The 22,126-nt window shown below is 45.1% G+C and overlaps 1 protein-coding gene across 1 annotated transcript in view; it reads left to right on the forward strand.

The window, feature by feature from the left end:
• The window catches only part of ZNF236 (zinc finger protein 236), an 80,216-nt gene extending 60,895 nt beyond the window's left edge, over positions 1-19,321 (forward strand). The window contains exons 21-32 of the mRNA XM_081097582.1: positions 23-126; positions 1,576-1,941; positions 2,293-2,438; positions 2,529-2,769; positions 3,129-3,305; positions 4,970-5,125; positions 8,353-8,540; positions 11,777-11,908; positions 14,152-14,349; positions 15,145-15,274; positions 16,231-16,407; positions 17,267-19,321. Coding sequence (XP_080953708.1) covers positions 23-126; positions 1,576-1,941; positions 2,293-2,438; positions 2,529-2,769; positions 3,129-3,305; positions 4,970-5,125; positions 8,353-8,540; positions 11,777-11,908; positions 14,152-14,349; positions 15,145-15,274; positions 16,231-16,407; positions 17,267-17,391 — 2,140 coding nt within the window. The 3' untranslated portion in view covers positions 17,392-19,321. The remainder of the gene's footprint in view (positions 1-22; positions 127-1,575; positions 1,942-2,292; positions 2,439-2,528; positions 2,770-3,128; positions 3,306-4,969; positions 5,126-8,352; positions 8,541-11,776; positions 11,909-14,151; positions 14,350-15,144; positions 15,275-16,230; positions 16,408-17,266) is intronic.
• Positions 19,322-22,126: the final 2,805 nt, after the last annotated feature.

Genomic DNA, 22,126 nt, shown 5'->3' on the forward strand with positions numbered 1-22,126 from the left:
ATTGCCCATGCTTCCTGGCTAGACATGTTCGAATCCACACGGGAGAAAAGCCATACAGATGTGATGAGTGTGGGAAGAGCTTCACTGTGAAGTCCACCCTGGATTGCCACGTGAAGACTCACACAGGTAAGAGTGGGCTGCATCGCTGGTGCCCGACAGTGGCGTCTTGTGTTTTGTTTTCTCCTTTGTATTGTGCACACATAAATACTTCCAAATTATGGGAAGCATAAAAACCAGGAACCATGATAAATAGATATAAAGGATTTTTCATTCCTGATGTGGGAAAAGTAATCTACAAAACACTAAGGAAAAGGGACGAGGTCTCCAATATCCAGTTGTCAGTTGTCTTGTATTCTCAATCAGACTTAAATGCCAAAGAGATTTGGTTTATTGAGGTTTTGTAAAAACTGGAATTTGGCATCTGACTATAGTTAAAATGTAGTAATTCTTTTTATGTGGGGGACAGATCTTATAAAAGAAAAAAATTAATGTACAATTTCCACAGCCACTTTCTCTCCTTTATCTGACTTGAGGGACTGAGGTTAATTAAGCTGTGCTGAGCCTTTGAGTTCTGATTCCGCAGTGTGTCCGAGTGGTGGGGAGGCAGGTGCCGACCTCCACCTGGCTTGGACCTTGGCCTCCGCTTCTGAGCCACTGGTCTGAGCCTCCAGGTCCTCATGTGTAAAATTAGGAGTTAAGTGACTCTCAGTAAATGTTAGGGTTGTTATTATGATTTGTAGGATGATGACTGTTGAGGTAATTTATAGTCTTAATTTTTGGTTATAAGCAGAATTAACCAAAAGAGCACAATGGAGTTTCACAAGTTTCTATGAAGCCCCATGATCCTTTTCTGATGGGTTAATATTTGGAACTAAGTAAATAGATACTTGAACCTACTGACATGCCTCTACTGTGGACAGTTTTTCTGTTTTGTTAGGTTCTGGGTGTTTGACCCTCTTGGAGGCTCTGTGAACTGCTGGGGTTCAAGGGGAGCACCCCACCTGTTCTTGCCTCACTAGGTGTAGCAGCCCGCTGACTGCTCAGGGCAGGTGTGGTGACATTCATGGTGACTGCGCACGCTGGGGTTTCCAATCCGCTCCGTGCACTTGGGAAGGAAAGCAGTGTCTCTGAAAAATGTCAGGGCCTCTCTTGTCCTGGTCTGCATCCCGGCCTGTCCGTTTCTGGGGGAGCAAGACCATGACATTTCTGCTCCTGGGACTCTCCTGGGCAACTTGATGTTCATGATAGGGCCCTCAGGTGCCTGCGAGATCTTCATGACACTCTGGACACAGTGGGCACATGGTGCTAGACCCGGGGCTCTACAAGCCCAGAGCTCACACTCCTGGGTGGCCTCTACCTGTGCTGGCTCTTGGGTGCCCCCTTTTCAAGAAAGAAAATAAAGAGCTGAGCCATCAGCATGCCCTTTGCAGAGTCAGAGGTGGTGGTGGTGAGAGCTGGGCTATTGTCGCTCTCAGGAGGAGGGACTCTGCTCCCTTTTAAACCCTAGGTAACAGGCTCCACACTCACGCCACCCACCCTGCCATGGGTGTGACGCTGACTTTTGACCCTTCACAGGTCAGAAGCTCTTCAGCTGCCACGTCTGCAGTAACGCCTTCTCTACCAAGGGGAGTCTGAAGGTCCACATGCGCTTGCACACTGGAGCCAAGCCCTTCAAGTGTCCACACTGTGAGCTGCGCTTCCGCACGTCTGGCCGGAGGAAGACTCACATGCAGTTTCATTATAAGCCTGACCCCAAGAAAGCCAGGAAGTCCACACTACGCAGTGCGCCCGAGGGGCTGCAGCCCGCCAGCCTGCTGAGCCCGGCCTCTGCTGACCCAAATTTGCTGATCATGAACAACTCGGTTCTGACTGGCCAGTTTGATCCAAACCTGCTTCAGCCAGGACTAGTGAGCCAGGCCGTCCTCCCTGGCTCTGTGTCAGGTATGGCTGCAGCTGGTGGGTGGGGACTGAGTCAGGGCCCTGAGATGTACCACATGTCTGCAGATGTGAGAAACAACTCTCCCTGTGTCCGTGACCTGGGGTGTGATCAGAGCCTAATGAAGTGCAGTTGCTATGTGAGGTGTTGGCTAGTCAGTGTACCCACTCTGAGCCTCGTTTTCTGATCTGGATGGTGATGTTCCCTCACGGGTGTTTTGTGATGATTGGATCAGACTATGTGTGTGTATGGTGTAAAGTGGGTTTTAGTCTTCCTTCACCAGATCATATTGATACATACATAAAACTTAGGTTTTCCTATTGATACCCAATCCTTCCTGTTCTTTTTCCATGCAGGTGGCAGTGACTGGACAGTGTCTCTGACGGATGGGAGCCTGGCCGCCCTGGAAGGCATCCAGTTACAGCTGGCGGCTAACTTGGTTGGGCCTAATGTTCAAATTTCTGGAATCGACACCTCTGGCATTAACAACATCACATTACAGGTGTGGCACCTGCCATGGTTTTCTGTGCTTGAATGTAGTCTGAGTCACACAGCATGAAACTTCATTACAAATGCCTGTGCTGCCTTTCAGATTGACCCAGGTGTCTTGCAGCAAAGCTTACAGCCCACCAACCTGCTTGCTCAGCAACTGACGGGGGAGCCGGGCTCGACCTCACACAACAGCTCCCTTCAGACACCGGACAGCACGGTCCCAGCCAGTGTGGTCATCCAGCCCATCTCAGGCCTGTCCTTACAGCCCACGGCGACCTCTGCCAACCTGACCATCAGCTCGATGTCGGAGCAGGACTCTGTGCTCACCACCAGCACTAGTGGTAAGAGCCACTCCTATGGGCTTGGGCTCTGGACGGTCAGATTTGTGCTCATCATCATGAATTTGAGCTTAAGACGCTCATTTCTTCTCTTTTCAAAACTCACTAAACAAACATCCTATGCCTTAACTGATGTTTATTCAATATATGCATGTAGATTGCAACATTCACGTAATTTTGCCCCATTGGCTTCCTATTTCATAAGGCTTTCTTATCTTTATAGGTGAAGAAATTAGAGATGACTGCTTTTTTTTTCAAATCTTTCTCATTTTGAAGTAACATTTTCACTAAAGTATTTTTAATATAAGAAGAGAATATTGCATTTTAAGCCCAGCTTTGCTTTGTTCTGTAATGATAACCAGGGACTCAAGACCTCACTCAAGTGATGCCATCACCAGGCCTGGTGTCCACCTCCAGTGGCCCCCATGAGATCACCCTGACCATCAACAACTCCAGTCTCAGCCAGGTCTTAGCACAGGCTGCTGGGCCCACCACGTCATCCTCAGGGTCCCCACAGGAAATCACTCTGACCATCTCTGGTTAGTCATTCATGTTAAGCATATTTTTACCTGAAATCTAAGTCTGTCTTATTTATATTCTTTCTGTACACTCAGCTTTGCATAAAGCCAGTGCCCAATATGTGTTTGTAATTCAGGTAAGAAATTCAGGCTTAGTGACAATGTTCCTGCTCAAATTTGATAACAGAAAACAATTGATAGTTCCGTCATTTCCAGTTTAAGTGATTTTTTCTCACATATTTTTTTGTTTAGCAAAGAGCAGAAAACTGTTGCATCACAAGTCTCATTCGTGTGCTCCATTAAGCGAAAGGAATATAATCCACATAAACTGTGCATTGTCAAAGATTATAGGGAGCTTACTCACCTACTCTTTTCAGATTCTACTCGGATTATGTATACAAGTGTGACCTATGGCAAACATTGAGAGGTAAATAAACAAGTGAGAATACCATTTGACAGTGAAGGTCACTTGAAACTGGCAGAAGGACCTTATGAGTCTGTCACCAAGCCCATGTATTCTGCCTCAGACTGCAGTATTCTTGTCAGGTGTTTCTCCTGCGTGTCATTCATGCCCCCAGCATGTTTGACCTGTTAGCTCGGAGCACATGTTATGGGTGGCTCTCCCCACAGGTACCCTTGGCTGTGCACAAATATTACTTCAGTTAAATTTTACAGTCTGTTAGCCATTCATAAGTCATTTGAAGCAAACTTGACACACACTGGGTAAAAGGAGAGGCTGGTCCTCATCTCCCTGAGTTACATATGCAGTGAAGATTCTGTAACTCATGTTTTCAGGCCAGTTGTTAATGAAAAGCTGTGTGAAACAGAACCAAAAAGTGAATCCTAGCTCTTCTGAAAACGGGTCCGCTCTGCCCATGGCAGTTGTACTGTTTCATTTGCCCGTACTCAGCCCGCCGTGTGCGGCTTCCTGTCCTGTTGTCTGTTACAATCCTGGAGGGTGCTGGTAATGACAGAGCAGAGTGCAGCATCCTTTTGTCTTCTGATGATTTTCCCTCCAGTTCTGTATCGTTGGCTTGCTTATGCCTAACTTGACAGCAGAATTTTTTAAAAGCAACTTGTCTTTGTCCAATATTTCCCAAGAATTCTTTTTGGTACTCACTGAAATGTCAGCAGGTTTAACTCTCATGTTCACCTGCTCCCATACTATTTGGTTCTATTACATGTGACATTAGCTGAGGGGCTGGCATGAGCAGGTGTGGGACCCTGCTGGGAACACATGGCGGGTGCGCTAGAGTGCTTGTGAGCCTCCCAGTGGCAGTGAGCCCCTCCTGTCAGAGGTCCAAGGTGCTGCAGCTCAGCTGGCCACCTGGGAGCCAGCTAAGGGAGATGCTGGTATCATTTTGTAGTATCTCTTTGATCCTTTTTAACACATTTTGCTACACCTGGTGGTCCATCACATTGGGAAATATTTTCAATTCAGTTTAAGTTTTATTCAACAAAGTGTGTAATTTAAGTGCTTAAATGCTGAGTTAAAGCAAAACTTTTAAGAAACATTTGAAAAATACAGCTTAAAAAGTGTGAACAAATACTTTCATTTAGGGAAATGTATTTCATAGTCTTATTTTCACTTTTTTCTATAAAAATGGTATTATACGTTCATCACACTTGCCAGAGTGTCAGTCACCATGTTACTTTCAGATATTACAGTATTAATTTTCATTTAGGTCAAGACCTTATTCAGCACAGTTCTGGTGGAAGCAGTGAGCTAAACGGGACAATAAGATTGTCCGGGGCTACGGTCAGTAATCAGTCTGCAGGTGCCACCCTGACAATCAGCAATGACCAGCTTCTCACACAGAGTGCAGCATTGACCGCTTCAGGTATGAAACTGACGGTAACATTGTGGGATCTGAAGGTCAGTGGAAAGGAGTGAGCCATCCGTTAGCACAACATCTCAACCCCTCGTCCTGTCACATGCAGTGTCATTCCACAGTGGTTGATGGTGATAGAGGTCTCTGTAGAGTTATCAACCAATTGATAATTCTATCTCTTCAGGAACAGCAGTAAGTAATGGTATTCAGATACCTAGGGCATTATGTATTCATGCACATGGGCACTTTGATGGCTCCATGAAGCTGCCCCTTCCCCCCTGGGCTGTGAGGTCCTGGCTCGTCATCCTCTGGGCCCTGCAGTGTGAATTTTTCTGCCCAGCTACAGTAGGATAACACAATTGAAAGACATCCTTCTAAGGCAGTGGTTCTCAACCTTCTGGCCCTTTAATACAGTTCCTCATGTTGTGACCCAACCATAAAATTATTTTCGTTGCTACTTCATAACTGTAATGTTGCTTCTGTTATGAATCATAATGTAAATATCTGATATGCAGGATGGTCTTAGGCAACCCCTGTGAAAGGGTCGTTCGACCGCCAGAGGGGTCGCAACCCACAAGTTGAGAACCGCTGTTCTAAGGTGTTGAGGTGTAGACTTTTATACAAATAAATGAGCACAATTAAAAGGAAATGAGCTCCTATAAAATCACAGCTTCATAAGTAACTGTTAGCAGTTTAGGATGCCATACCTTTCTCATGTTCTTTACCTTGTAGAGGTTTTATCAATGTCTTAGCCCTCTTATTTTCTAGCTCTCTAGTTCATTTTTTGAGAAAAAGTTTGATCTACAGGTACTTGTACCCACAGCTAGATTTTTTTCATGCTTCATTGAAATGCTTTCTTATCCAGTAATTCATTTATTCAGCAAGAGATTGTGTTGTGTCCTGGGTGTAAGCATTGTACTAAGTCTGAGAACATGATACTGAGCAAGACACACATGGTCCCCTGGAATTTTGGGTCCTAGAAACTAATAGAGCACAGACAGTTATTAAAGAATTCATGTAATTACTAAACGATATATACAGGAGTAGAATGGTGCTAGTAAGCAGGTTAAAGGGGATTTGACTCAGTCCGGGTGACTTCTCTGGACACTGGGCTGAGCAGGAGTGGCACTATGGGCCCATGGGGAACACTTCTCCCAAGAGAGTGACATTGTGTTACAGGCCAGATAATCTCTGCTGAGCTGAGGCAAGATGCCATGGTGGCCCCTCGAGACCTTAGAGGAACTTTCTGTCCATCCTCTCATTTGCTGAAGGGTAAACTGAGGCCTGAGTGATTAGGAATGGTCTAAACAGCATATTGGCAGATCCGGCACCCCAGCGTCTGACCAGTGATGGTTCCCACTAGGTTTTGGGCTTGAGTCTGCTCCAGGCTCTGTTCCTCCTGCGTCTGCTCACTTGTTCAGTTTGGGGCTCTGGAATCTGTCACAGAACTTACTTCTTACTCATTTGAAATGAGAGGTGGTTTGTTTATTTTTCAACTAAGGGGAATTTTGTTTTACATTTTAATTGGCTACAAATTAGGACTTTCGGGTTATAATTTGGTCTGTAATAGGTAGTACATCTGAAGTATATCATATACTTTTAAGTTACAGAGCAGACTTTTTTTGAAAGTCATCCTTGTGTCTTTGTTGTTAAGAATGAGAGGTGTTTTCTGATCACATCCAGAATCCTGTCCCTGGGCTGTGAGATTATCCTCTTCCCCCCTCTGTGTGGGTCGTGTTGGACCAGCAGAGTGGAAAGAGGGTTAGCAGACTCTGGAGCAGCCGTGGGCAAACTACGGCCCGCAGGCCGGATCCGGCCCATTTGAAATGAATAAAACTAAAAAAAAAAAAAAAGATCGTACCCTTTTATGTAATGATGTTTACTTTGAATTTATATTAGTTCACACAAACACTCCATCCATGCTTTTGTTCCGGCCCTCTGGTCCAGTTTAAGAACCCATTGTGGCCCTCGAGTCAAAAAGTTTGCCCACCCCTGCTCTGGAGTGTCAGGAAACCAGGCTCCCCAGCCTGCTGCACTGGGGCTGGGACTGGCCGGGGTGATGTGACCTATGTCTCTAGTGAGCCCTCAGCACACTGATGTGCAGACAGGGAGAGTGCCTGATGTCTTCACTGACATGGTTTTTATGCTACTTGGTGATCCTGGAGTTTTGATCAGGTGGAGAGAGCGGGTAGAATGAGGACACATGAAGAACTCTGAGGCTGTCTCGGCTCCAGTCTTGAAACTCCTGCCATCTGGTTAATCAGCATGAAAGGTCTCCCTTCTACATCGGCCTCCTTGGACACATGGTGATGGTACCTCTCGAAGGTGAAGGTCTTGGCATCCATCTTTGAATAGTCCTGAGTTAGGAAGAGACTTCAAATAACTACTCCATTCTTGGTGTTAAGCGCATCTTTAGAGAGGTTTGCATATTCCATTAGTACTGATTCCATAAGTAGCTGATCCCATCTGCACAGTATTGGTCAAGAGATTGTCTAATTATTGGGCAGTATTTACCTTAGAGTCAAAGTCACTTCCAGGATTCAGGCCACGCCAGTGAGCCTAGGCATTACAGTGACCTTGTTTCAGATTAATCATGCCATTTCTAAGATAAACTGCTAGGGAGCGAATGGCAGACTCAGGCAGCGTTTCTGTCCAGTTTTATCTGGATGGCCTGTGTTCAGGACAAGCAGATGTGAGGTGGTAACAGTGTGAACGTGAGCAGAGAAGTCACCCGGACTGAGTCAAATCCCCTTTGACCTGCTCACTGGCACCATTCTATCTCCTGTATATATCGTTTATGTAATTACATGAATTCTTTAATAACTGTCTGTGCTCTATTAGTTTCTGCATGGGCCCTGATGGTTGCTCAGGGATTGGTGGACTCCTCTCTGTGGCTGGTCTCTGGTCCTCCTGGGTCAGGGTCCTGGAAGTTCTTGCTGGAGTTTCCTTCTGTTGTGGTAGCTGTGATGGAGACTGTAAGGTCAGGTTTTTGTTCTCCTTTCACTGTTCTTTCCCTCTGTTATACTAAAACAGAGTATGTTTATGTACAAAGACATTTAGGAACTGTAGAAAGCTTGCCGTAAAACTGGAATCAAAGATTCTATGGTTTCTGTGATGCCATTTCAGAAGCTTAGACGGTGCAGGTGCTGGAGACGACAGGCTTGCTCCTTTGTGAAGACTGTCCTTCCCACTCCCCCAGATTTTCCACTGATCTGCTTGCCTGGCCTTTCTTGTAGAACTTAGCACTGCAGCCAGCAGCCTTTCTTCCACGGCTCCCGCATCCCCGTCCGCCCTCTGTGCTCAGAACCTGGTCATGTCTTCGTCAGGAGTGGGAGGCGAGGCCAGCGTCACCCTCACTCTGGCTGACACTCAGGGCTTGCTCTCAGGAGGACTGGACACGGTCACACTCAACATAGCTTCTCAGGTAGGTGCACACCTGTCCCATCATCATGTAGTTATGCACTCTATCAAGGAGTGATTGGGAAACTTCATTAATTAGTTCTTCTCAAATATGTGTTCTGAACATTTTCTTTTGAAATTGAAGGTCTTTTTCTGATTTAAAAAAAAAAAAAGGAATATATTAAGTGCAAAAAGGGGAAAACAAGAAAATTCAGACAATACAAAAAAGTATTCCTTAAAAAAATCTACTTTCCAAAGGGAACCACTGTTAACATTTTAGTGTATATTCCCTTCCACACCTTCCTGTGCACATATACTGACACGTATTTTAAAGTTTTCAGGAAAGAGTTCCTGTGTATTTTGTGCCATGTAAACTTTCCATCTGCCTGCATTCTGAAGGTCGTCCCCATCCATGGTTCCAGCCCAGGCTTTAGTGGCTGCACAGCATTTAGTTTTACAGATGAGTTTACTGAGGGGCATATGCTGCATCGAGGACTCCATAAGTAGTTATTTATGTGCTCAGACGAGTCCCTGCTGGGGGAATGCAATCTCGGAGTGTCTGTGTCACATAATGCATTGAGTGAAGACGCAGAAAAACTTGGGTAGCTTTAATTAGAAAATCATAAGTAATTAATTTATTCATCATAACAAAAGTAAGAGGTCAGTGAGCAGTTCTTTGCATTCGCTAGGTGACAGTTTTAGCCTGTCCCTTGGATGCAGCTGGAGCCAGAGCCCCCCCTCGGCCAGCGCGAGCACTTGGGAATCATGTGCCCTTGGGGAGTGAGATTATTGTAATTTCTACCTTATGTAAACCAAATACAGCAAAGGAATAAATTGATTCAAGTGACCGTGCAAACCAGAAACAAACAACTTTCATGTGCTACTTCAGTGGATTCCAACTGACCATTGGGTTTATTTTATTGGACATTGCTTATTGAATCAAGGCATTTGCATCAAGAATACTTAATATTAGCAGTTGAAACAGCAATAATACACTAGTAAGTTACATTCTGTTTAAGTTTTTAATTAAACTTTTTATTTTGAGATAATTGTAGATTCACAGGCAATTGTAAGAAATAATTTAGAGAGATCCTGTGTACCCTTTATCCAGTGGATGCTAGGGATGGCATCTTGCAGATCTGTGGATGGTGTCACCTAGGCGTTGCCATCCACAAGGTCAGGCACAGACCTTGTCCACCTGCAAGGACCTCACCCCTCCTCCCGGATGACTGCTAATCCGTTCTTCTATAGCTTTGTCATTTCAAATCAAGAAGGAATTGTCATTTCCCCTTGATTAGCCCACATGTGCTAAGAGTCTCCAATATCATCGCTTTGGGTTGGGAATGTTAATTTATGAGCCAGCACTAGTTCTTAGGTGTATCTGAATTTCTGGCCAGCAGTTGAGTTTACCTTTGATTATTAAAATAGGAGATATGAATTTATTAATTTTGATTGACACCATTTTTCCACATTGGTATTGTGCTAAGAGTGGGCCAAAAGCCCGCAACAGATACGTAGCAGATGGGTAACCTTCCCTTGTAAGGGAGTCATAACACAAAGCTTTGCTAGTACAGATAGCACCGTTTCAATCTATCCCATGTTTGGGTAATACAATTTAATACATGGATATACCTAAAATACCATCATTTCACCTTTTTTAAAGGCATATGGGAAGTAAAGAATCCAAGTCAGCCCTAGCCAGTTTGGCTCAGTGGATAGAGCATTGGCCTATGGACTGAAGGGTCCTCGCTTCGACTCCAGTCAAGAGCACATGCCCAGGTTGTGGGCTCGATCCCCAGTAGGGGGCGTGCAAGAGGCAGTCAATTGATGATTCCCTCTCATCATTGATGTTACTATCTCACTCTCCCTTCCTCTCTGAAATCAATAAAAACATTAAAAAAAAAAAAAAAAAGAATCCACATATGTGAAACTTTAGACAATAATAAAAAAAAGAATCTAAGTCAATTTAAGAAGCTCTGCTTGTCTGGAGCTGTGCCCCACCGGCCTGTGTCCTACCCATTGCCCTGCTCTGTCTGCCTCACAAGCATCTTTCCTGGAGGAAGTGGACCCAGGGTTCTGTATGGGTGGAGTTTTTTTAAAGCCATCTCATCCCTGAGGGGAGGAGCCATCTCAGCCCTCCCCTCCTCCATTCTTTAGCTTCCCTGTGGGAACCCAGATTGTTTTGTTCTCCTGGAGACAATGAAAAACAGCCTCACCTTCAGCTGCAGGGGACCTGACATTTGCCCAAGTGTCCTAGTGACCCCTTACCCTTCAGCATTAGGCACTGATGTTGATCTTCAAGTTAGTATGCTTCAAATGAGAGTCTGGATTCTGCATAAGGTATGTTCAGAAGTAGCTTTGATTTTAGCAGTTCCAGTTCTGTATTAACTTGTTTATATAGATTCAGCATTTGTAGTACACATTCAGGTCATTTAAGCTGAGCTTCCCCTCTGCACCCCCATCCCGCTGACCATATCTATTATTGCCTTGTCTCCGGTTCCCAGTCAGTGGAGAAGGGTGTGCTGGAGTGGTCTTAAGACTCATAGTAGTTCTTTGTAATACAGCAAAGTGGTATGTGTATTTTTAACAAGGAAACATTCTTTATATGTAGTTTATAACAACTTAATGGTCTTTAACGTGCTTACAAATTTGTGTGACCATCACCATATCTACTTTTAGGACATTTTGTGACTTTGTGCCATTGGCAGTTAGCCATCACTCCCATGTCCCCCTGGACCCCAAGCTCACCCCATGCTGTGCTGTGTCCTCCAGCCTCTGGCAACCATTGATATACTTCCTGTCCCTACAGATTTGCCTGTTTGGATATTTTCCATAAATGGAATCATATAATGTGTAGTCTTTTGTGACTGGCCTCTTTCACTTAGTGACTGCCTTCAACATTCATCCATGTTGTAGCCTGTGTCATACTTCATTCCTTTTTATTGCCAAATATTTCATTATATAGATATCACATTTTGTTTACCCAGTTCCTAGATATTATGGGCTGTTTCCCCTTTGTGACTACCGTGAGTAGTGCTGCTATGAGCATTCATGTACAAGGTTATAAGTGGACATAGGTTTTCATTTGGGGGATAGATACCTCCAAACTAAATTGCTGATTCATATGGTGATTCTGTGGTTACCTTCTGAAGACCTGTCAACTTGTTTTCCAAAATGACTGCACCATAACAGATCTTCTACATTATTACTGGATATGATAATGTTATGATGTCTACTGTAGTGATTATCCTTGTTCGGCAGGGTCAGCAGTTCCCAGCCTTGCTCACCGATCCCTCCCTCTCAGGCCACGGAGGAGCAGGCTCACCACAGGTCATCTTGGTGAGCCATACCCCACAGCCAGGGTCCACTGCTTGTGAAGAGATCGCCTACCAGGTACAGGGCACACTGTCACTCACAACCATTCATGCTTTTTAAAAGCACAGACTCAGACGAGATGGGGAATGAGGAGGTGGGTCTCCAGCAAATCCTGAGTGTGAATGGTATGAGCTGTGGAGGGTCCAGGGACAGCATGTGCTGAAAGGCTGAAACTAGATATTGTTCCTTCCATGATTTATTGCACCACAAAGTGAGAGGTAGCAAACAATAATGTGTATGGATCTAGTTAGAAATTTATTAACATCTTCTACTTGCCTGCTGATCAGACCTCACATGCCATTTACTCCCATTTAGTTTTTTTATAGGTTTTCTTGAAAGACCTTTGCTGGTCTTCTAGAGACTTGTTATATTTTCTCTCATATACACAGTCATATGTGTGTGCGTGACCTATTTGTCATTGACTAGTCTCATTTCTTAAAATGCATGTTGTCCCATATTCATTGAATGATAGTTCTAAATATAAAAGCATCTAAACACTCTTTCCTTAAAGCTTTTCAGAGTTACAAATACAGTAACAATCTCTGAATGGAAGAAGCATTAACTTTATGCTTCAATTTTAGCAAATGAGTGTCAAGATAATGACTCACTGTTTTTTTAGTGGGGCCAGGACTTTTCCCATAAAGAAGGTAGACATGACCAGCATAGGGAATTTCCCTCATCTTGCTGAGTTTCTATTTGTAAAATGGTTGCACATTGGTCTCGGGGTCCTCAAGACCACACTTCAGTGATGCACTAAGAGCACCCAGGACTCAGAGACATCCGTGGTTGTCATGGTGCAGGGAGCGGCACAGCGAGCGCTCCCCTCCCACAGTGCGGTGTTGGGTTCAGAAGCAATAAATATTGAGTGTGTTGGTGGATCTGAGTGCCATGCACTTGGGCTCTGTCACCGCATGCTTCGCGTGCACCACCCGTAAACCATGGTGTGTATTTGCACTTACAGAGCAGCCTGAAGCACCGCTTACTCTAGTGGTTCTCAAACGTTTTTTGACTCACAAGAAATAATGCCTTACTCCAGTGATGGCAAACCTGTGACACGCGAACTCATCTTTTTGGATGATTTTTCTTTGTCAAATGGCATTTGAATATATAAAATAAATATCAAAAATATAAATCTTGGTTTTACTATGGTTGCAAATATCAAAAAATTTCTATATGTGACACAGCACCAGAGTTAAGTTAGGGTTTTTCAAAATGCTGACACGCCGAGCTCAAAAGGTTTGCCATCACTGCCTTATTCGGTGTCCTGAATACACACGAGTTTTTGTTGTCTCTTCTTTTACACATACAGGCTCATGTAGACATGTGCACACCTGACACAGTGTCACAAAATTGCTCCTGCAGCACATTGGCATTCTCTCTGCTCTCCTGACTGACCTTTGCTCTTTCTTTTCTTCTTTCATTCCATTCTCTTTTATTGAGTGCTGATCAATATTAGAGCACCCTGCAGACACTGTGTGTTGTTTTCTTTAAAGTGTATCTGTGTTTGTCTTTTCTAGTATTATGAAGAATACTAGGCTGGAAATAGAAAATTCCATCAGTTTTCTTTAGAATTGTTTGTAGTTTTCATTCACTAAGTCATCATAAATTTGTATCTGCAAAACGAAACTCCTGTTTATAAGAGCTAAGCAGGGAAGGCCTCCTGCTTCATTCATTTATTTTGTTAGTTATTTTTAGAGTATTGATGGCATCCTATTAGAATGAATAGAAAGCCTTCTAAAGGGTGTGATCCAAAGTTTGGGGGAAATCCTTGAATCCAATCAAAAGCTGAGAATTATTTGTGGTGCCATTTGCTAAAAGACATCTCCAGCCATAGCAATAGTACTTGTTAGCAATATCATTTTTGTGTGTCGAAGCTAACCCTCGCACTAACAGCATTTACTGGGTCCTTGCTGTGTGCCAGGGATGGTCTCTCATTTAACTGTCACTGAACCCCGACAGGCAGGTACTGTGATTAGTTATGTTTCTCAGATGAGGAAGCGGCCCTGAGTGGGAAGGACAGCCATGTGGAAGCGGACAGGCAGCTGGCAGTCACTCTCAGGTGACCCCTTCTGTTCTGTGAACCCATTCAGTCAGGACTCTGAGTGGGTGCCATCCTGGTCTAACAGCGCCAGGCCCCACTGACCATGTCCACAAGGACACGCTAGGAACTCTGGCTGGTGCCTATGAAGTGTGTCTGTTGTCTTCTGTTGGTTTGCCAACTGCACCATTGAGTAAAGTCCTGGATTTCTGATCCATCTCAGGTAACTGACGTCTCTGCCCATCTGGCCCCGGGCAGCCAGCCCGAGAAGGAGAGCCGGCAGCACCCTTGTGTGGAGTGTGGCCGCAGCTTCGCATCGTCCGCGCTGCTGCTGCACCACAGCAAGGATGCGCACGGCCGGGAGCGCATCCACGTATGCCCCGTGTGCAGCAAGGCCTTCAAGCGGGCCACCCACCTCAAGGTACAGTGCCCTCAGCTGCCACTGCAGCCCCTCCCCCGATGCCCAGCCCACTCACGCTCAATGAAGGGCACCATCCTTGAGTCACAAACGTTACTACAAATTTCAGTGACAACTTGTGCAATTTTTTTGAGGAAAACATCAGTTGAGGTAAGGGTGTTTACCGGGGTGTTTTAGTCCTAAGACAGTGGTTCTCAACCTTGGCTGCACATTAGAATCACCTGGGAATCTTTTTTAAATCCTGATTTCTGGGCCTCATCTTCTGGAAATTCTGTTTCTTTGTTATGGGTTGGGGCCACAACATTAGTAAAAAGAAACAATTTCCGGAGGATGAGGCCCAGAAATCAGGATTTTAAAAAAATTCCCAGGTAATTCTAATGTGCAGCCAAGGTTGAGAACCACTGTCCTAAGAGGCTTGGTGGCTGCACGAGCCAATTGCATGTTCGTATGTTAGTCATAGTCAGTGTCAAATGCAAATCAGAAGAACATGGAGAGACTGTTTGTCATGCCTCAGAGTGGCCAATACTGAAAAAGCCGTGAGCACCTGTGGCAGGTGTGGGGAGACTGAAATCCCGTCAGTGCTGGTGAGACTGGGCTCGGTACACCTTCTGTAGCGGAACGGGGAGGCCCTAACCAAAGGTCTCTGCACCTGCTTGCGAATCGGCACAAAATATGCCCAAGGTCATTCGTTGCGGCATTGTTTGTAGCCACATGTAACTGGATAGGACCTGCGTGCCCGAAGGTGGGGCAGTTCCTGTGACCACGGACATTCCTTCATTGCTGTGTTGTCTTTAACAGGAGCACATGCAGACACACCAAGCTGGCCCTTCTCTAAGCTCGCAGAAACCCAGAGTGTTTAAATGCGACACCTGTGAGAAGGCCTTTGCCAAACCAAGCCAGCTGGAGCGCCACAGCCGCATCCACACAGGTGAGGAGCCGCGGGGCTGCGGGGTCCTGGCACAGGGACCTCTGACCAGACCTGGAGGAACCAGGACTTAGCATGGAATACTTGTTCACCATAGCACACATGTGTATAATACAAGGACCATGTATGCTGTTTGTCCTAATTTTTATCACGTTAGTGTGGTAACTAGCCGTTAAGTGAAAGGTTTTGCTGCTCAGACTGTGAGCATAAAGCACAGTGTCAGGCCATACTACCTTGTGGTCCCACAGGGCTTCCTTCCTGTCTCTCCTCACATTTCTCTACTGGCTTTTTCTGTCTCCACTAAGTCAGTCAGTCTCAGAAAAACACACAATAAGGGAGCAAACTCTCCCTGCCTCTCACCCCTCTCTCCTCCTCACACAGAGACCCCTTCCTATGTCTCAGGCTCTGTCCTCCGCCTCCGCCTGGCCTGGGCTCCCCAGGTCTGAGCATCTTCTGCTCAGGGTGGGGCCTAGGGCCTCCTGGGACCTGTCCACCTTCTTGGTCCACATGCAGGCACCCAGCAGAAGTCGCACTGAGAAGCTTTTCCTTTCACTTTCCAGTGTCTGAATTAACATGAAAGCAGTTACATGTTTTTTAAAGTATTTCATAAGTCCTACTTTTAATCAAGTGGTAGGACAGTCTCATGTCCTGAAGGTCTTTTTGTTTTCCTGCCCCAGTGGGTTGGAAACACTGTGCCCCTCATTTATGAAGTCTTCAGGACTGTCAGCAGCCTCTGGCAGTCTCTCATGTGTCACCATGGAACGGACTTGCTGGCGGGAGCAGGAAGGACACCATGGTGACCCCTGTGAATCAGCCCTTGTCTGCCAGTCATTTCCATGTGTGTACCCAGCTCCTGCATGTGCCCGTCGTGTGGGTGTGCCCGTGGTGTGCATGTGCCTTTCTCCTGCATGTGCTCCTCGAGGGCAGCTCAGGCCCTGACTTGGTTGCTCTGCCCTCAGGGGAGCGGCCCTTCCACTGCACGCTGTGCGAGAAGGCCTTCAACCAGAAGAGCGCGCTGCAGGTGCACATGAAGAAGCACACAGGCGAGCGGCCCTACAAGTGTGACTACTGCGTCATGGGCTTCACCCAGAAGAGCAACATGAAGCTCCACATGAAGCGGGCACACAGCTACACTGGTGAGGCCCCTGTGCACACTGCGCCTTCTGTAGGGGGGCCGGTGACTGCGTCCTGCCCATGGGCCCTGGGGAAGCGTTCCCCAGATGCAGTGCAAGGCCGTGTTCAGTGCAGGATGCTAAGTGTGGGTCCAGCCGGGCCGCTCCGTGCCCAGTGCTGTCTTGTGCCTGCTCTCATAGGGCAGAGGCAGGCCATCCTGTCCACAGACGGGCCTCTGTCCATGTTGACACACTAACACTGGGCATATTGAGGCTGTGGCCCCTGCTGTGTCCCACAAACCTGGGCCTGCACCAGACTTTGTGAAGAAGGGGTGATGGTCAGTGGCTGGATGGGCTGCAGGGGCCCAGTGGCCATGCAGGGCTGAGCTGCTCGTGTTGTATGTATGTGCTGAATAGAGCCTTTGGTGTCTGACAGATGGGCCTCAGGTTTACTTAGGTGTTACAGTGGTGTGGCCTGTGCGTGAAGCTGACGGGCCTGCATGGTGACTGGCGACCAGAGGAAGAAGACACCGTTGTGGGGTTTTGAGGGAGAGAAAGTTCATTTTAATGGGTACACTCCAGGCCCTGCTTTACTTCCTATCAGGAAAAGAGGCGAGTTGTGAATGTTAGTGTCTGCCCCACCTCACTGATACCGCAGGAATAGCACCCTCACGGGCGGTTTTGTCCATGGCCACTGCCATTTTCACAGTTAGTACCGACATCACTCCTGAATCATTCAAACTGCGCTCAAATGGCTCTCCTCATTGGGGTGGAAAGCCCTCCATTTACCAGTAGAAAGTCCTTGTCTCTATTCCAGCTGTCCTTTAACTGAGTAATTTGTGCTGCTAGAGTCTGACCCGCCTGTGCTCTGTCTGCCCTGCAGGAGCCTTGCAGGAACCCGCGGGCCCCCAGGAGCAGGGCACCGAGGAGCTGAGCCAGACCCTACATCTGGAGGAGGTGGTGCCTGAGGCCCCTGGCGAGTGGCAGGCACTGGCCAATGTCTTCTGAGCAGCCCATGGCACCCTGGGACATCTCTGAGGTTCTGTGCTGTGCAGAACGAAGCACTTGGAATTTCTGTTTTGAAGCTTCAAGTGTTAAACATGTTACCACAGTAGGTTTTTAGCTATAAAATTATCTAAAGAATCATTGTCTTTCAGAGACTTAGGAAAAAATCCGGGGAAATGTAACCGCATTGTTCTCATTTGTCTACAAAATCACTGAACTCAGGTACGCGACAGGCAGTTTCACCCTCTGCTCCGTGGCCAGTGCGTCTAGTTACACACAAGTTAACTGGATCTTACTATCATTGTTGTGTGATTTCTTTGTATTACAAAGACAAGTTAACATGGAAAAGGTCATATTTTCCTTCATGCTTTATGTTCTAAGAAGCATAGCTTATAAAACAAATGTCAGGTAGGTGCACAAAGTCCAAAAAAAATGTTAGACCACACAGGGAAGTTCCTTTTCTTTTCTCTGTGCATTTTGAAGGTAGAAGAAACTGACTCTTTTTAGTCTGTAAGTTAATAGAACGAATACCTTGAGAAATGGCTGGACCAGTTCTCTGCATTAAAATATCTAATCATTAGTTATCAGAAGGCAGCCTCTGAGCGTAAACCTGGGGAGCAGAGTAAACCCGACACACGGACAAGGACGACTCAGTCCGCAAGTGACGCTGCCCTGCCTCACCAGCGACAAGCAGGTCCACGGGCCAGATCGTTGCAGGAAGTACAAGCCCTCCGTTGCCAACAGAAAGTGAGAAAGGAGCTTGGCCCTGCTCACCGAGACATTAGGTCTATCTGTAATCGAAGGGCAAGAGCCCACCTGAGCCCGTGTTTTCCTACTCATGCATCAGCAGGTGTGTTTTTATTTCAGGGAATTCTTGTCTCATCAATGGTGCCACATTCAACATGTCCCACACCAAGCCCCCCGTGCCGGGGCGGCGTGTCCTTCCTGCAGCATTCCAAAGATGGAAAGTTCTCTCTCCATGTGAATTTCCCCTTTGAAGTTATTTATATGTTCTATATATAAGTGCATATGTACATACAGATATATGGGCCTCTGTGTGGCTGAACAGTATATTTTGTAAATATAAGCACTCGTCCCCATTACAGAGAGAGCATCAGCGCTTTTACCTCCCTCTGAGCACTTCAGACCAGTATTGTGTTCATTTTATTAATAAATGGGTCTCTTTTTCATTGTAACACAGAGCTGGGCTGTTTTTATTTTTCTGAAAAATAACTGCCTTTATGTTCTCTCATTTCTTCTCTGGTTTCAGAGGGCAGTTTATTATACTGTAAATAGTGTACGGACTTTGTATATTAAAAGAGGAACTCGTTTCAGGTTCCTGAAAAAAAGAGACATTTCACTCTTATTTTTTTGAAAGGGCATCTTTTGATTTTTTTTGATTTTGTTCACTTTTGGATATGTATATAAGTAACATGGTGATATAAAAACTTTTGTTATGTGAAAATATTTAAGTCAGAAAACTGTTAAATAATACTTTTTTTTCAAACTGTGTTGTGTATTGTATATTTTTTTAAGGGGAAAAAGCCTTATTTGACTTATTCTTGTGATGCTGGACTTATTATATATCTTGAGGTTTTCCTTGAATGTTGGTGTGTGTACCTGGCTGTAGTCAGTGTATTCAGAATAATGTAATTTTGCCAGAGTTTTAAAGGTTTTGCTTCTAATGCACTTTCTTTTATAATTTTGTATTAAAATATTTTAGAAATGTTCATTAATTTTGGTAAACAAAAATCCCAAGTTGCAGTTATTGGAATTTAAAAAATTTTGTTCTTGCTAGTTTATTTATTTTGTTTTTAGCATTAAATGTCATCTCAGGACAATCTCTAAGAGGGATTTATTTAATTCTTAATTGTACTCAAGCACAGCCCTGAACTCTGTACCACGAGAATCTAAAACTACTACTACTTTGGTTAAAGAAAAAGAAAAAACCCTATCAACAATTCGTTTTGTGAGTGTTCTCAGTTTATTAGCAAGCAAACACAAGATATTAGTGTATTACTTTGATTCACTTTCTAATTATAAAAGCTGCTTCTTTGCAAAACATTCCTTGAAAAGATAAGATTTTGTAAAGACAGTTTACGGAACCCTGGGCGGAGTGCAGGCTGCTCTTTATGACTTAGTGGCCGATGAAGTCTTCTGAGGAGAGATTTCCAGCCTTGCACAGCCAGGACCATGAGGATAGATAACAGCATCTTCAGAGAGATCTCATCTTAGCAGATCTCTTTTGGCAGAACAATAAATAAAACATGAAGTTAGGAAGTGGGACCCATTTTTCCCTTTAGAATATTTAATATAAGGAAGTTTGGCACATGAATTCATTCCAAGTTCAGATAGTTTTTAACAGAAAGGAACTTTGACACTTTCCTTTCCCTCTGTGAACCCAGACAGTGAATGCTCACCGGTGCCAGGTGGCCGGGTCTGCCCGAGAGCTGGGTGCGTTGCTGTGACGCCAGGTCTCGGGAGGAACCCTGTGTGCATGGAATCCCAGTCATTAGGTTATTCCCATAGAATGTCAGTGGCTTAGGACGAAAGCATCCTTTCAGAAATGGAAACTCCAGTGCCCTTGCCCACACAGTGTGCACTGGTCCACACGTGGTGCCCTTGCGGCTGGCCTTTTGCCTCAGTTACACCCATTGGTACTTGCACGCGTGTGAAAGGAGACCCCGCCCACCTGGATGTTGCCTGTGGCCCATCAGGTCAGTGGGAGGCTCATCGGCTGCCCATGTCCTCTGGCCATGTGTCCCTGAGGGGACGGAGAACACCTGTCCTCACAAGGAGTACCAGTGGTCCTCCCCATGGCGAAATTCCAGTGCCAGCCAATTGCAGCATTTAACTAGGGAAACTTTCATTAGGATATTTTGTACTCTGCCCATTGTCATTTTTAAGAAAATGTGAGTTTTTGTTTTACGATTATAACCATTGTTCTCTGACGTCTAACCTCTTACGTAACATTTATGTGCAAGAGATGTGCGTTTTAGTCCAGGTCTGAGGTTCTGCACAGTAAGGTGCATTTCCCTTCTTCACGTGGATTCCCTCTGCAGAAGAATATTCTAACTTATGAGGAGACGCATTTTTTAACAACAAAAAAACTGATCCGTTGGATTTACGTAAGTGAAACCTTTTTAAGAAAACATGTAAGATATATAGGACTGTTGTCTGGTTACATTTTTAGAGAGATCTCATGCCTTCTCTGCATATTCTCCCCCCACTCCCCGCCTAGAAGTTTATTTCAAAGTCCATACGCTAGCTACTCTTCCCCCTACCACCAAGAAAAAACCCAAGGGTCAGTTGTTGCTAATTTCTTTTTTCTAGACTCTCTTGTACGAAGTGAGGCAGAGATGACATTATACAGTTGATACTTGTGAACCTAGAGGTCTTCTCATTTTGCCACTTAATCTCGTGTAACGTAGGTACTTTGGAGTTTGTAGAATAGAATTTCAGAAGTGTCTGCATATACATGGGGCCTCCATGTCTTTACCTTATTCTAGTGAAAATCAACATTTTAAAATCTAATGGCATCTTCTTCGTTGTTTAAGAAGTGGGGCGGCAGACTTTTGATTACAGTTAGAAACCCTGCATATCCCTCTTAAAGAGGCAGCCTCTGCCTTGGGGAGGTTTCTAAGCAAGTGTCACGCTTGGTCATTGCTGGTCTCATCTGAATTTACGCGCTTCCTCAGTCATACCAGCGAGCCCACACTCATCCTCTCACACCCACCGCTTTATATGGGACAATATTTCAGCACTAACACTGAGCACCAAGTGGCCGCATCAGCGGCAGGAGCAGTGGGCAGTCACTGCGAGGCTTTGCCGTTTAACCATGTTTATGTGTACTGCTTTACAGCATGATGACTTCTGTGTTCAGTCAAGATTTGTAATCTATTTGACCAATTCTAAAATTGACCAATTCTAAAAGAAATTAGCAACAACTGACCCTTGGATTTTTTCTTGGTGGTAGGGGGAAGAGTAGCTAGCGTATGGACTTTGAAATAAACTTCTAGGCGGGGAGTGGGGGGAGAATATGCAGAGAAGGCATGAGATCTCTCTAAAAAAAAAAAGTGATTCACTCTTGATTCACCACTAAAGAAAATTTTTAATTTATTTTTTTCACAAAAGAAATACTTTTTTTTATCTCCAACATGTTTCATGGTCTACTTATACATTGGATGATACTGATTTAATCCAATTTTGTATTAGAAATGGATAGTTATGCCAAAGGCCACTGTGCTGGGTTTAGGAGTAATAAAAACAGTTTTGGTAATATTTTAAAACTCCTGTACATGTACTTATTTGGGCTCTGGATGAGTTATAATAGTTGCAAGATGGACATTTCTCTAGGTAGCGTTTCCCGCAGCGTCAGCACACAATGGCGCTGAATTCACAGTTCAGATGCGTGGGGTGTGGACTGTGCGGGGGTATCTCATTTTCTATCCCTGAGAGTATTTTACACTCTCGCTTATACAGTATTTGAGGGTGAGATGAAATGAAATGAATCATTATATCAGTTTATCCATTTCAAACTTTTAGAAGCTGGTGGTTTATAGAGTCATTATCTTGTTGAGATAGTAAATGAAGGACTTTTGTCCTGGTTCCCTTTGTTTCTAGCACAGAGTAGGGACTCCATACACTTTTGGAGGAAAGTTACGTGACTGGACTTTTCTCAGGCTGGTAAGAAGGCTTTGCCCCACCTCGTTGCCTGTTTGTGGGGGGATTGCTCTAA

The sequence above is a fragment of the Myotis nattereri genome (assembly GCF_964212035.1).
Source record: "Myotis nattereri genome assembly, chromosome: 8".
NCBI classification, from domain to species: Eukaryota; Metazoa; Chordata; class Mammalia; order Chiroptera; family Vespertilionidae; genus Myotis; species Myotis nattereri.